We start from the raw sequence: 13,348 nt of genomic DNA on the forward strand, positions 1-13,348 counted from the left end.
CTGCATATATGCCAAGTCTTTGAGCTTTGCCACACAGTGACTTCTCCAGGAAGCATACTTCACCTAGAGCTGTTTATTTCACTCAGGTCCTAAACTGGAATGCTTCAACACTGCTCTGGCTAAATCCTTCACGAACACCCTCTAGCACCACTTTCTCTTAATTCGAAAGGCAGTTAGGAGTACCAGGACATTTAATGAGCAGTAACCTTCTGTCTGATAGCGCCCATTACCACTGTTCAGGTGGAATTCGGCTTTGCAACATCAGTAGGGAGTCCACTCAAGTGCTCATTAAGTGGAGAGAGGTTGAGGACCTATTATAACTCTGAGGTGGAAGCTGAGAAACATGACCAAACCAAAGTTTTAGCTCGAGGGTGAAGAAATGTAACATTCAACTTCGTGGTTGGCCAAAGGGACCTACCAAACAGTAATGAAGACATCCTGACAGGTGCAGGGACTGTGGGGTTTATGCAAGAGGGGATTCAAATCTCAACTGCAAAATTCAGCTTGCCACAGTCCACCTCACTTTAGTTTTCTATCTGCTGACCTATCTCCGCCACAAGTCATGGTGGAGGCGACAGAGTCCAAAGGGATACAGTAGTATCTTTGCCCTCCGACTTAGGAGCAGAAACTCACCAGTTTCATATCGGACTTTTGGTTGTTCAGTACCAGTCTCTTCACTTCTCAAAGCAAGGGAGCGTCTTCCGGTTCAATCTCCGTCGCCGAGAGCATCGCGGGACTTGGAGTTTTCCCTTCTCACGCACTTTCCAGGAGCATCACGGGAAATGTAGTTTTACTGCAGGCATTATGGGAACTGTGGGCGTCTTTCCTTTTCCTCTCTTTTCTCTCTAAACGCCTCCTTCCGTCTGCTTAAATGCATCGCCGCCGCCAATTCATCCTTCCTTTCCATCCCAGAATGATATCATGACCCTCATCCCGGTCTGGAATCCATGGTATTCTGGGATATGTAGTCCGCACGGCTCCAGTTCCCGGCTCCCCTCCTCCCTGTGGGAAGGCGTATGGGCGCAGTGCCTGATGGAACCTGTAGTTCCCTGGGGCCTCAGACCCTGAGCTCTGTGCTTTTCCTCTAGGGAGCCAGAAACTACAACTCCCAGGGATGCCCGGCGGCAGCAGGTGGGAGCGGGGCTGTTGCTATCAATATGGCGGTTGTCAGCCAGACAAAGACAGTCAGTCTGATGTGATTGAGACAAGGGAGGTTTTCAGGGGGAGACTGGGAGATAGGGGGCTCCCCTCCCCCCTCTGTTCTTCCTGCGCGGGCCTGGAGCCCTCCTCAGCCCCTCCCGCCGGGCGCCCCGCGGTGAAGATCCCCTCCCCCTCCCGTCTTCCTCCTCCCTCCCTCAGCCTTGCTCTGGGACGCTGGGGAGGGGGCTGAGCCGGGTGCAGAGAACTCAGCCGGGTTTCCGAGGTGAGTGGGGTCGTTTGCGATCCGGACTGCCTTAAGTCTCTTTCCTCACTTCTTTCATTACTTTAAGGGAGAAAAAAAAATGTTTTGGAAGGGTTTTGGGGGAGAGAAAGTGAGTAGGCGCCACAGATGGGTCTCTGGAGTGGCCAGGCTGGGGGTGGGGGGAAGCCCGCGAAGCGGGGGCTCCCGAGGGGGCGGCGGTGCGCCGGCTATGGGGTGGGGCAGTGTGTGAGGGGCGGGCGTAAAGAGGCGACGACGGTTCCCTAACTTCTCTCTGGTCTCCGAGACCGGCGGAAGGTTTGAATTCTGGAGGTGGGGTCTTCCTGCTTGCGAGTTTGAGAAACTGTGAGGTGGTTTCGAGGTGTGCTGGTTTGTTTGGGGAGTGTCTCGCTGTGTTTTAAACTGTGACGTGTACTTGGGTGCTGGGCTCGTCTTGAAGGAATGTCTGTAGATGGTAAGTTAGATAGCTGGAGTCGAAGATAAGCGGCCTGGGCTTGGGAAGCATGCGTGAGTCCCGGGCTGGACTTTTGCTCTGTGGACCTTGTGTAGGGTTTGGGGGCGTTCAGCAACTCAAAGTGTCTGGTGGCCGGCTCGCACTCTGTGCCCTCCTCTGGGCCAGTCTCCACCCCAAACTCCCGGCAGGAGGACTGTACAGATGATGTGATGTGGAGATGCATCTTTGCCTCCTCAAGTCGGCAGCTAAAGGTGGGAAAGGAAAAGTGTCTCTTAATATTTTATTCCGGAACCGTGTTTTGGTTACACTATTGGGGCTACTTTGAAAGGAGTCCTCCGCCCACTTTCACCCCGAAACAGTAAGTAAAGGTATTTTGTCATCTTCATGCTCAGTGGCTTGCCAATTATTTAAAATTCGGGAACGTGGGGTTGGAAGTCTGGAGTGCTAAACGGCATACTCATCTCTGTCTACCAATGAGACAGAATGTCTGCTGTGTGCCCAGGGGTAGATAGGGCGACTCATTTTCGTAGTTGAAAAAACTGTTGGGAATTATTTTCGGGGAAGAGGCTTGGTGGTGCGCTGAAAGGCGCTGTATGTATTTTTCTTCTACCCCACCCTGTTCCAGCTCACGTTTGCTTGAAAAGTGGTGTGGAAGAGTGAGAAAGCGTTGGGTGAGTGAATCAAGGAATGCACTTAGCAGTAAAGATAGACGCTGTGTAAAGTTGAATGATTTTAAAGAAAAAAAGCAGTAAAGAAAAGTGATTGCTATTCTGTCTGAAGCTTTAGAAAAAGACCTCTTGTGTTATAGAGGGTACAGTCACGTGCTCCTTTTTCTGGGGACCTACAGATAATGGGAATCTTTGCCTTCTCCTTTCCTATCTTTTCTTCCCTTCCTTCCTCCTCCCCCTCCCTCCTTCCTTCCTTCCTTGGCACAGAACATTTCTCTTCCTGATGGACATAATACCTCCTATGCTTTTTTTTTTTGCTTAGTTTGTGCTAATATGGGTTGTGCTTTTTTGTGGTTTCACTATAAAATGTATCATTAAGTGAAAAGGACCCGAATTTGTTGTTATTTTGCATTTATGCCACAAGTAATTATCACATCTGGTTTGTAGTGTTTTGCATTAGACTTATTAAAATTGCACAACTAAGTTGCTAGAGCTGGTTGAATTATGCTCATAAATCAAGTTTAGGGAATCTGATTTTATTTTTCAATTTTCAATTAGACTTGGGATGAAACATCTCTTGTTTCTCACAGTCTTGAATATTGAATGACGTTACACCAGGAGAATTTAAGATCATGCATTTTGTACTCCCTCAGTCCAAAATACAACTTTTTCAATCATCCTCTGACAATTTTGTGGTATCACAGACTTTTAAATAGCCAAAAGAGTAATTGGCATCATTTCTATTTCAACTTGAGAATTTAACATATTTATATATTTGGTCAAAATGTATCAGTTCTTGAATGTTTCACCTATCAGGAAGGGGCTTTTAGATTCTATAGCATCTGAAAGTCACATGGATACACTGGGATTTTATAGTAGGTTTAGCTTTTGGTTTGAAATTTCTGCTGTTTATCATTCATATAGATAAGGGGACTGTTAGCATGAAGTTGAGCATTACGTATTTAAATTGACCTGAATAGAATTTCATATACAGAGTGTGCTGTTCCAAGCTGAGCCTTTGGTTTGTTGAAGACCAGGATTTTTAGAATTACTTGTTTTAAGCTTTATCTTAACCCAAAACATTAATTTTCAAAAACTGGAAGAAAATTCCATGTAACAATATTGCTTACTTGTGTTTTTCTGAAATGCATTGTAATAATCACGGAATTCTTAACTGTTTAATAATCATTTTAGACATGACAAACTGAAACTCTCCAGTCTAGAAAAATGAGTGTTTTTTCATCTACTCTTCCTCAAATCTTTTTGTTTATTTTCATCAATGGAAATGTGAAGTTATTTGTGGAAAAAGCATTTGTTAAACTTTTTCTGACTAGCAGTCTGGTTAAAAAATGGCTCCATGTACACCAAATATTCCTTGCATTCATTGAGCTGATTCTGTTGCATTTTGAGCACTGGGGCATTAAAATGATGTAAAGCCTTTACTGCAGGCTAAAGCATAAAACATTCTCAGCATGTGGAAGTCATATGGTTTACGAAAAAGAGTGGAGAACCAGGGCATTGGTGCCTGTCCAGCTTAAAATTTCATCCTGTAACTGTAAAGACATACTTATTTTAATATGATCATTTCTAAAATATGTGGCCTTTATTACGGGAAGTTGAAAATGCAAGCTGTTTTTTAACCAATCTGCTGCTAGTTCTGTGCACAGCATATACGGAACACTGTTTTAGTTAGGAAAGTGCATTAAGGAAAGGAACCCTTAGCAATGTGTTGAATGCTTTTCCAGAGGCTTTATTTGCACTGCTGGGTGCATTTCATCTTCTAGCCCAAGTAGAAACCTAATATCTCTATTTTTCTAAGTTATAACACACATTGTAACAAAGATCCCATTCTTCTAGTCTGGCAATTTTTCCTAAGTGTTGGTGGGTATTCTTGCTTGCTTCATTGTATCTTGTATATTAATTTGTTCTTTTTGAGTCTTCCTGTATGTCATATTAGTTCTATCTGTAGTTTCAAAGTTCGTTTGGCTACCTTGTTTCTATCAAAAGCAGGTTTATAGTTTGGTTCATCTGTTTTTCATATTCTGTTCTTTAAACTTGGGTTATTTCTCTTGGAAATTACAAATTTATCATAGCATGTTAATTTTCATAAATAGAAGTTGGTGTACTTCTCAACTCTATAAAATGATGAACATTTATAGATCAGTCTTAAAAGCGCCTGGTAAAAATGTGCTGGGTTTTGTTTGTTTGTTCCTGCTTTATGTAGGTATTTTGGCTTCCAGAATCTTAATATTCTGTTCTTCAGCTAGATTTTTCTGTTAACTATGGGTTTTTCTTCTTCTTTTCAATTTAGTACAACTTTATACTGTTATGAATAAAAAGCATAGCATATTCGTATCATATATGAATATGTTGTATGTGCATATTCATATATGCAGTCAAATTTATATGATGTGTGTGTGTGTATGTGTATCAGACCTACAACCATGAAAACAAATCTGACCCACAAAAGGAGACCAAAGAGTAACCACTGTTCATACTGACGACATTATAGAAAATTTGGCAGTTTTCTTATCATTGTAAACCATCATTTTAACAGATTCTGCCAAAATATAGTTCTCTCAAATGTCAGCCTGTCAGACTGACATTTTTCTCCAGCTAGTACTAAATAATTAGTGTGTGACTCAGATTCGTAGACACAGCTGTGCCCAAGATGGCCTTCACTTAGACTGAGAACCTATCCATCATAGGTGCAGAGTAGAGACTCTCTCAGTGATTATCTGATGTAAAACTTGTAGGTTTTAGTTACTCACTGTTTGTGGACTCTTCTGATATAGGGATGCTTTGTGGGTTTATTTTAAAAATATTTGTGAACAAAAGATAAATTGTAATTGAAGTGATTTATGAAGAAGTTGGTTAGCTTTGTTGTTATGGGCTTTTTTTTTTTTCCTATTAAGACAGGTGCACCTGACTCTTTCTTTTTTAGTGATAAAATGATTCTAGTCCATTCTGAGGCCATTTAGATTTTCATTAGGCTGTTGATTATGATTAAAATAGTAACTGGATATATGTCCTGGCTAGGTTTTTTTGTCACTGTGACAGAGGTTGTGGTTAAATGGGAAGAGGAACCTCAATTGAGAAAATACCTCAATCATATTGCCTGTCGGGCATTTTCTTGACTGCTAATTGATAAGAGGAGGGTCCAGTTTACTGTGTGAGTAATTCCATCTCTGGGCAGGTGGTCCTCCAAAGCCCAGAAAGCATACTGAGTAAGCCATGAGGGGCAAGCCAGCAATCAGGCCCCTCTGTGGTCTTAACTTAGTTTTCTGCCTCCAGCGTCCTGTTCTACTTGTGTGCCTGCCTTAGTTTCCCTGAATGATGGACTGTGATGAGGGAATGTAAGCCAAATAAACCCTTTCTTCCCCAAGTTGCTTTTAGTCATGGTGTCTTTATCACAGCAATCAAAAGCAAACTAAGGCAATATACTTGGTAGTTCTGTCCATCTTTTGTACAGAGACCCAAAAGTGATATATTAGAAACATGAATAAATTTCATGTTTAAGGAGCAGTATGGAGGTGCAAAAGAAGAGTGACTTTAATGAATATAGTCACATTCTTTTTGTTTCATTTATTTATTATGTGTAAATAAAGACACCTGCCACGGTGCACACATGGATTTTAGAAGACAACTCACAGGAGTTGGTTCTCTCTTCTTCCAGCACGTGGGTCTTGGGGATTGAACTCAGGTCCTCGGGCTTGCTAACAGGTGTCTTTACTTGCTGGCCCAAGATTCAGTTTTTTTTTTGTTTTTTGTTTTTTGTTTTGTTTTTTTTTTCTCGAGACAGGGTTTCTCTGTGTAGCTTTGCGCCTGTCCTGGAACTCACTTGGTAGCCCAGGCTGGCCTCGAACTCACAGAGATCCACCTGGCTCTGCCTCCCGAGTGCTGGGATTAAAGGCGTGCGCCACCACCGCCCGGCAAGATTCAGTTTTTATATAGGGTAAAGTCAAATGTTTTTGGGTTCTGCTGAAATGAGGATGATGTAATACTGAAAATTTCTGCCTTGTGATTTTGATAAGGAGTAGTAATAGTGTTAAATCCTGAAGCTCTTGGCTTGGCTGGTCAAGCCTTGCAGTCATGAGATGGAGTTGATCTTGCTGTCTGTGTAAACTTCCTTTCATTCTCTTGCTGTTCTCTTAATTCATTGTTTCTGACTCATTACATCAGTCTCTTAACTAATCTTGTTGCATGCAGTCATTTTTTTCATTAGTCATTCTACACTGGTACCTGAGGGATCTTGCCAAAGTAAAATGTGAATCTGATTGTCAGCCATACTTTTCCTGTAATCCTTCAGTGGCTCTGCAGCCTTTCAAATCATTCCACCGGTGTCAAAACCAGCTTTCACCCTGTGTAACCTTGAGCAAGTGTTTTAAATGTGTGTATCTCAGTTTCCTCGTCTGTAGAATGGGGATGAGAAGAGGACCTCCTTTGTAGGATTGCCTCGCATGAGCCCTTAGCGTGTTTTTGCTATATTGTGTCATTCACAAAAGTGCTGCAAAAGTAGAAGAGGATGCTGTACCCTTCATTCAGCTTCCCTATTGGTTATGCCATACATAACTTCAGTATGGTACAGAAAGAGGGAGGATATAACTTAGCGGTGCGGTGCTTGCCTAATGTGCAAGGCCCTGACATCAACAAACACTAAAAGCAAACAACAAAACAGAGAACCCAAACCTAGCAACTGACATTGGTACTATGTGTGTGTGTATATTTCTATGCCACTTTACCGTGTTCAGTTCATATAACCACCACCAAAACTTAGGCACGGAAGTAATCCATTTTACCACACGTGAGGAATATGTGTCCTCTTTGTTTGGGTCTGTTCTATGGTATAACTGCGCAGAAAGACTCTGTGTTAGTTGCTTTTCTATTGCTGAGATAAGACACCATGGCCAAGACAACTCACAGAAAGAAGAATTTATTTGGGTTTATGGTTCTAGAGGGATAAGAATGTCCATCATGGCAGGAGGCATGCCTGCAGGATGGCTGCTGGAGCAGGATGCTGAGAGCTCACATCCTTTCCCATAAGCACAAAGCACAGAGAGCAAACTGGAAATGGCTGAAGTTTTTAAACTCTCAAAGCCCACCTCTAGAGGCATACTTCCTCCAGCAAGAACACACCTCCTAAATCTCCCCAAACAGCACCATTAACTGGTAATAAGTGTTCACATACATGAGCCCGAGGGGGATGTTTTTCTTTTAAACCACCACAAGTATCGATTGTTGGACCAAGAATTTTACTCTTTTGACTCTGTAGAATTTCAGAAATTCTTTGGTGCAGATAGAAAGTTTTATGCAAAATCCCAATTAAGTTTTCTTGTTACAAGAATTTGAGCTGGGTGGTGGTGGTGGTGGTGCATATCTTTAATCCCAGCACTTGGGAGGCAGAGCATGTGGATCTCTGAGTTCAAGGCCAGCCTGGTCTACGAAGAGACAGGGCTACTCTGTCTCAAAAAAAACAAAAACAAACAAACAAGAAGAAGTTGAAAACAATAACACAACACAGAACAAACCCTAGGTCATAATACCAGCAGTCAGGAAGGTTAGGAGTTCAGGATCATCTTCCTTAACATAGTGAGTTTGAGGCCAGCCTGGGCTACAAGAGGCCCTGGCTCACAAAACCAAAACAACAACAAAACATGAATAAGCTCTGCTTAAATAAGGAATTATGGTATTAGTACCTATTAAACTTTGCTGGTGAAATTTAACAATGATAGTGAGGTTTTCTGTAAATGTGTAAAATTGAGATGAATCCCTCCCTTCCCTCCTCCCTCTCCTACCTCTTTTGAAGCAGGGCCTTGTTCTGTAGCCCAGATTGACTTGAACTCTTTTTGATTCTCTTTCCTCGCCTTCTGACTGCCGGGATTAGAGGTGCTTGTCACTACACCCAGCAGATACATATCTCACCAAAGCAGAATGGTGCCAGCTTCTGAGGTAGATGACCAAAGTCACACCTATAGTCAGTATCATATTGGTCTTGGTTGGTGTTAGTGCTGACTTGCCAGATGGATTGGAGCTCATGACAGTCTTATTTTGGACTAAGAAGGAAACTAGCTTCAAAGAAAGTACTTTTGAAATTATTTCTGGAAAAATAAATGAGAGATTTAAAGAACAAAAGAGGGAGAAATTTAGGTACTGTTACCTTTAATTTGGGTAACAAAGTTATGGGGCTGCTTATCTTTAGCTGTGTGATAAAGAATTTTTAAATGCCACAGCTCTGTGGTATTAACACAAGATAGATCATGTGATTTTTGTCTTTGAAATTTGAGGTATTTTTAATTGTCAGCATTGATAATTTGCTTTGGAAAAAAACTAAAAAATGAGCTTGAAGTTGTTTCATTGGCAGGAATAAGATAAGTATCAGTGGAGCTTCCTGGTAAGCCAGGTTCATCCGTTCAGGGCTTTTGGCTACCTGTGGTTTCAGTTGCTTCCTGGTACATTTTTTTTTTTTTTTCTATTGTATTTATCTGGTTTTAGCATTCCTTTTCTTGGTGTATACTCTAAAATAAATAATGTTTTAATTAGAACTTATTTAGCCTCAAAGAGAAATTGTTGTAGGGGTACAGCTGTTTGGGACCGATGAAACCAGATTTATCTATCTGAGTGTGTGTGTGTGTGTGTGTGTGTGTATACACACATGCACTTACATATACACTTGCCAGGGTGCATGGTTAGAGGTCAGAGGAAACTAGCACTTACATAAAGAACACTGTTAGGAGTCTTGGAAGCTAGTCTCTGCTTCCTAGTCTGGAGTATGTGGTCTCTTGTCTCAGCTATATTATACATGCCTGCTTTCTCTCTTTCTCACTTCCCCTCTACTCTGTCTGCCTTGCTGAGTTCTGTCACCCCCTTCCCCTATTACACTGACTTGTAGATGGGTGCGGTATATCATGGTGCTGTTGGAACTGCTTCTTCTGCTGAAGGTTACCTCTCAGTAGTGATAGTGTTTCTTTTAGTTCTGTAACCAGAGAGAAATCTGAATGCACTGGCAATGTCTGTCCCTATCCCGTGAGGTAAGAGAGCAAGTGCAACACAAGAGGGAATCCTCTATTAAGTGAGGACTTGGATGCTGTGTGCATGGGGTTCCTTGAAGGGAATGAACAGGACATTCAAAAACACTGAGTCTGGGAGTGTATGCTGAGCTCCTCGGTGATACAGAAATGAGTTCAAGGATCAATTTGTAAGAAATGGCAAAAGACCCACACTATATTGTAGTATTGGTTTTTTTAATCCTAGTCACCTCAGACAAGCCAGAGAGATGGTAGAATAGCACTGTGGAAGTAAGCTTTAATTAAAGCAGCTCTTCCTTTGCTATTTCTCATCAAGTCCAAAGGGAATGAGGGATTTTAGGTGATTTCCTAACTATTATAGCAACTAGAGCCTATCTCATACTTACCTTCTAGTATGGCAACCATTTCCTTATAAAATCCAATATGAGTCTGGAGAGATAGCTCAAGGGTTAAGAGCACTGGCTGTTCTTCCAGAGGACCTGGGTTCAATTCCCAGCATCTGTGTGGGAGTTCACAATTGTCTATAACTCCAGTCTCAGAGGATCTGACACCTTCTTTTGGCCTCCTTAGGTACTGCACATATGTGGTGCAGACATATATCAGGCAAAGCATTCATACACATAAAATAAAATAAAATAAAATAAACTATTTGAAAATGAGTACTGGCTGCTCACTAGAGAACCCAGGTTCAATTCCCAGCACCCACATGGCTCACCATCTGTAACTCTGGTCTCAGGATCTGATGCCCTTTTCTAGCTTCCATAGATACTACATGCATTTGGTGCATAGACATACATGCAGGCAAAACACCTATATGCATAAAATAAAAATAAAGGGGAAAGATAAGTTTTTGTGGTAGATCACAACAAAACTAGTACATTTGTGCCTTCTATTTGAGGAGCAGTCAACAAGACTTGAGCTAGTAAATACACCATATAAACCTTGTGCTGCAGAGATTCAGTGGTGGAAGAATTGGCATGTTTGTTCAGCCCAGTATCCGTCAACCTTACATTACATTTAACAGAGAATCATAATGCCTAGGAAAGGAGCTAGAGCTTTTTAAAGTTCCTCTGTCAATATTGTTGTTAATATGAATTTCAACACTGAAAACTCTAGAGCTAAGTTTAGATTATTACAAATCAGCCCGAGAATTTTAGACACAAACAGAAATCAAGCATAGTCAGCTAAGAGTCTAGAAGAACTCAGTCCAATTACAAAGGAAAAGAGCTAAAGCAATTGGGAGTCAAAGTGATGTAAGCACATGGACTGCACCAAAGGAAGCAGACCTCAGCTTTTTTTGCAGAAAAATTGTCCAGAAAGAGTATTAAAGTGCTATTTGCCTGAGTGCTACCTCCAGTTTTTTAGAATCTGGGATGGGCTCAGGAATGTGCTTCTTGTGTAAACATACTAGATAATTCTAATTGGTATAGGACACTCCTCCATAAACACACTAAATAATTCTAATTGATATATTACATTTGGAAAATGCAGACAGTGTAATGCTTGGATATGAGGTAGTCATTAAGATCTGTAGTATATTAAAATGTCTCCTCCTGATATGTTCTTGCCCTGTTCTAAATAATGCGTGTCATCTTCTCTAGTTGCCTATGCTCTTAAGTTCTGACGTGAAGAAGGCTTTGAGTGGGCATGGTTATTTTTCTAGATATTACCCTTAACAGTATTGCGCCCCAGACAGTTATTCTTCAATGACTACTTCATCAGCTTTTTCTTAAGTGCGTGTATGTACGTACATATACGTGTGTGTATAAAACCTTTAGATTATCGAGCATCTTGAAATTTTGTCCTCAAAAATTAATTCCTTAGCCCCACCCCACTTAAGGTATATCACTGTTCTTCTCAGAGTCTTGATTATTTCTAGACCATTGAGCTGCAGAGAAACATGAACTTCACAACTGGATTGTTCTAGTACCCCTCTGATCTTTACAACTTACTCTTTTTTCTTTTTGGTTTTTTGAGACAGGGTTTCTCTGTGTAGCTTTGGAGCCTATCCTGGAACTCACTCTGTAGCCCATGCTGGCCTTGAACTCACAGAGATCCGCCTGGCTCTGCCTCCCGAGTGCTGGGATTAAAGAAGTGCGCTACCACTGCCCGGCCACAACTTTCTTTGTATAGACTTCCATGTGTTTCAGTATCTCCATTGGTAAGCTAGGGGTAAATAACAGTATCTCTTTAGGGCCAGTGAGATGGCTCAGTGAGTAAAGGTGCTTGCCTCCAAGGCTGACTTGAGTTTGGTCTCCAGTACCCACACGGTGAAAAGAGAGAACCAACTTCTGAAAGTTGTCTTTTAACCTCTACATGTGTGCTATGGCACTTGTGTGCATTTGTGTGTGCACACACCTGTAAAATAAACAAGTAAATGCACTTAAAACAATATCAACATAATAGAATTCTTGGGCTTATGAAAACGTTTGTACTGTGCTTATGATAGTGGTTGGCGCAAACAATGCTTCATTATTAGTGGTTCTGTGCTTCTCTTTCCAGGATCTGCATGCCCTCCTTAAACCTTAGGATTCTTCTGTGGTACACACAATACCTCTCTAGCTAATATTTTTTCATTGTGTGTGTAGTCTCGTCTCAGCTTTCTTTATGTGTAGGACTTAATTACATTTCACATAAATAAATGCCTATAGAGATCATTGCAGCATAAATCTAGCCTTCCTGCCTCTTCCCTACTCTATTCAATGGTGCATAAAAATGCATGATTTTCATCAGTCTATTGATAGCCATGTAAGTATGAACTCTACCTAAGTTGACAATGTGCTATTTGATTGTTTTTGATCCCTGTGCTTTAGCTTCTAATATTTCCTTTCCTCCTTGAATAGTATCTTACTCTCTAATCCCTAAAGGTGTTTTCTGTGTTACATTTTGGTGAGTTATCCCTCCTTCCATGTTTCCAACATTTCCCCTCTTAGTATCTGCCATGTTACTTAGTTAACAGGTTTGCATATCCTTGTCTTACCAGTTAGGATCTTCTTTAATAAACCCAGTTAAATCCTTCCTCCTGAGGAGACATTTTCCAGTGGATCTTGATACACTCACGCTAGTCCGTGTACTTCTAAGCCCTGCTTACAGACTTACTTACAACCCTAACTTTCTGTATTCACTTTAAGGCATGTTGCATTTTCAGTGGTTTGGTCTTCGTTCCTGGTCTGAACTGGATTTCTCTCCAAGGGCTGGGGTCCTGATTTTCCTGTGGACGGAATCCTCTGCACTCTTTGCTTTCTCACTCATTTGTATCAGCTCTCAGTTGTCCAGTCACTGCTGGATGTGTTACTATGTGTCCTCACTTAAAGACTTACTGCAGCTGCATTTTTACATTTTTAATTTTTATACATCATAAATAAATTAACAGTCACTTACTTTGACCACTCACTCGCTAGTAAGCATTAAGACTTCTGGAATTTACAGTGGTAGCCTCTTTTGTATGGTGCTGTGGACCTGCAGTGGACTTACCTAGGAATGAGACCTAGTAGGCCAGGAATGATAGCACTTGTGTTGTCCTTGTCTGCTTCTCCTCCCTGCTGGGAAGTGTTTCTTCTGTTTCCTTTTATCCCTTTGTTCTTTCAACCTTTGCTCCCTAGGCTGACCTAGTTGGTCATCCTGTGCCTCTGTTGTTATATCAGAAAAAGATAGGGAAAAGTTGAGAATCACTGAAAATCAAGTTAAGCTATCTTCCTTGGCAGTTTACATGTTGAATGATTGTGTTTTTGCTTCCTGATAAGTGTACAAAAGTCATCTTCAATGACTTCATTTGAACAAA

At 41.4% G+C, this 13,348-nt stretch overlaps 2 protein-coding genes across 14 annotated transcripts in view; one reads left to right on the forward strand and one right to left on the reverse strand.

Annotated features, from left to right (window-relative positions):
* The window catches only part of Ints9 (integrator complex subunit 9), an 88,859-nt gene extending 87,562 nt beyond the window's left edge, over positions 1-1,297 (reverse strand). The window contains exon 1 of the mRNA XM_059273463.1: positions 634-1,297. Coding sequence (XP_059129446.1) covers positions 634-642 — 9 coding nt within the window. The 5' untranslated portion in view covers positions 643-1,297. The remainder of the gene's footprint in view (positions 1-633) is intronic.
* Positions 1,138-13,348, forward strand: part of Hmbox1 (homeobox containing 1) — a 136,457-nt gene continuing 124,246 nt past the window's right edge. For 12 of the 13 annotated variants that reach the window (XR_009381217.1, XM_059273472.1, XM_059273475.1 and 9 more), the window contains exon 1: positions 1,138-1,423. The gene's annotated coding sequence lies outside the window, so the exon portion shown is untranslated. Of the gene's footprint in view, positions 1,424-2,357; positions 2,546-13,348 lie in introns of those variants that run through there. The other variant, XM_059273467.1, reaches the window with a different exon arrangement.

Source organism: Peromyscus eremicus, chromosome 9, assembly GCF_949786415.1.
Source record: "Peromyscus eremicus chromosome 9, PerEre_H2_v1, whole genome shotgun sequence".
NCBI classification, from domain to species: Eukaryota; Metazoa; Chordata; class Mammalia; order Rodentia; family Cricetidae; genus Peromyscus; species Peromyscus eremicus.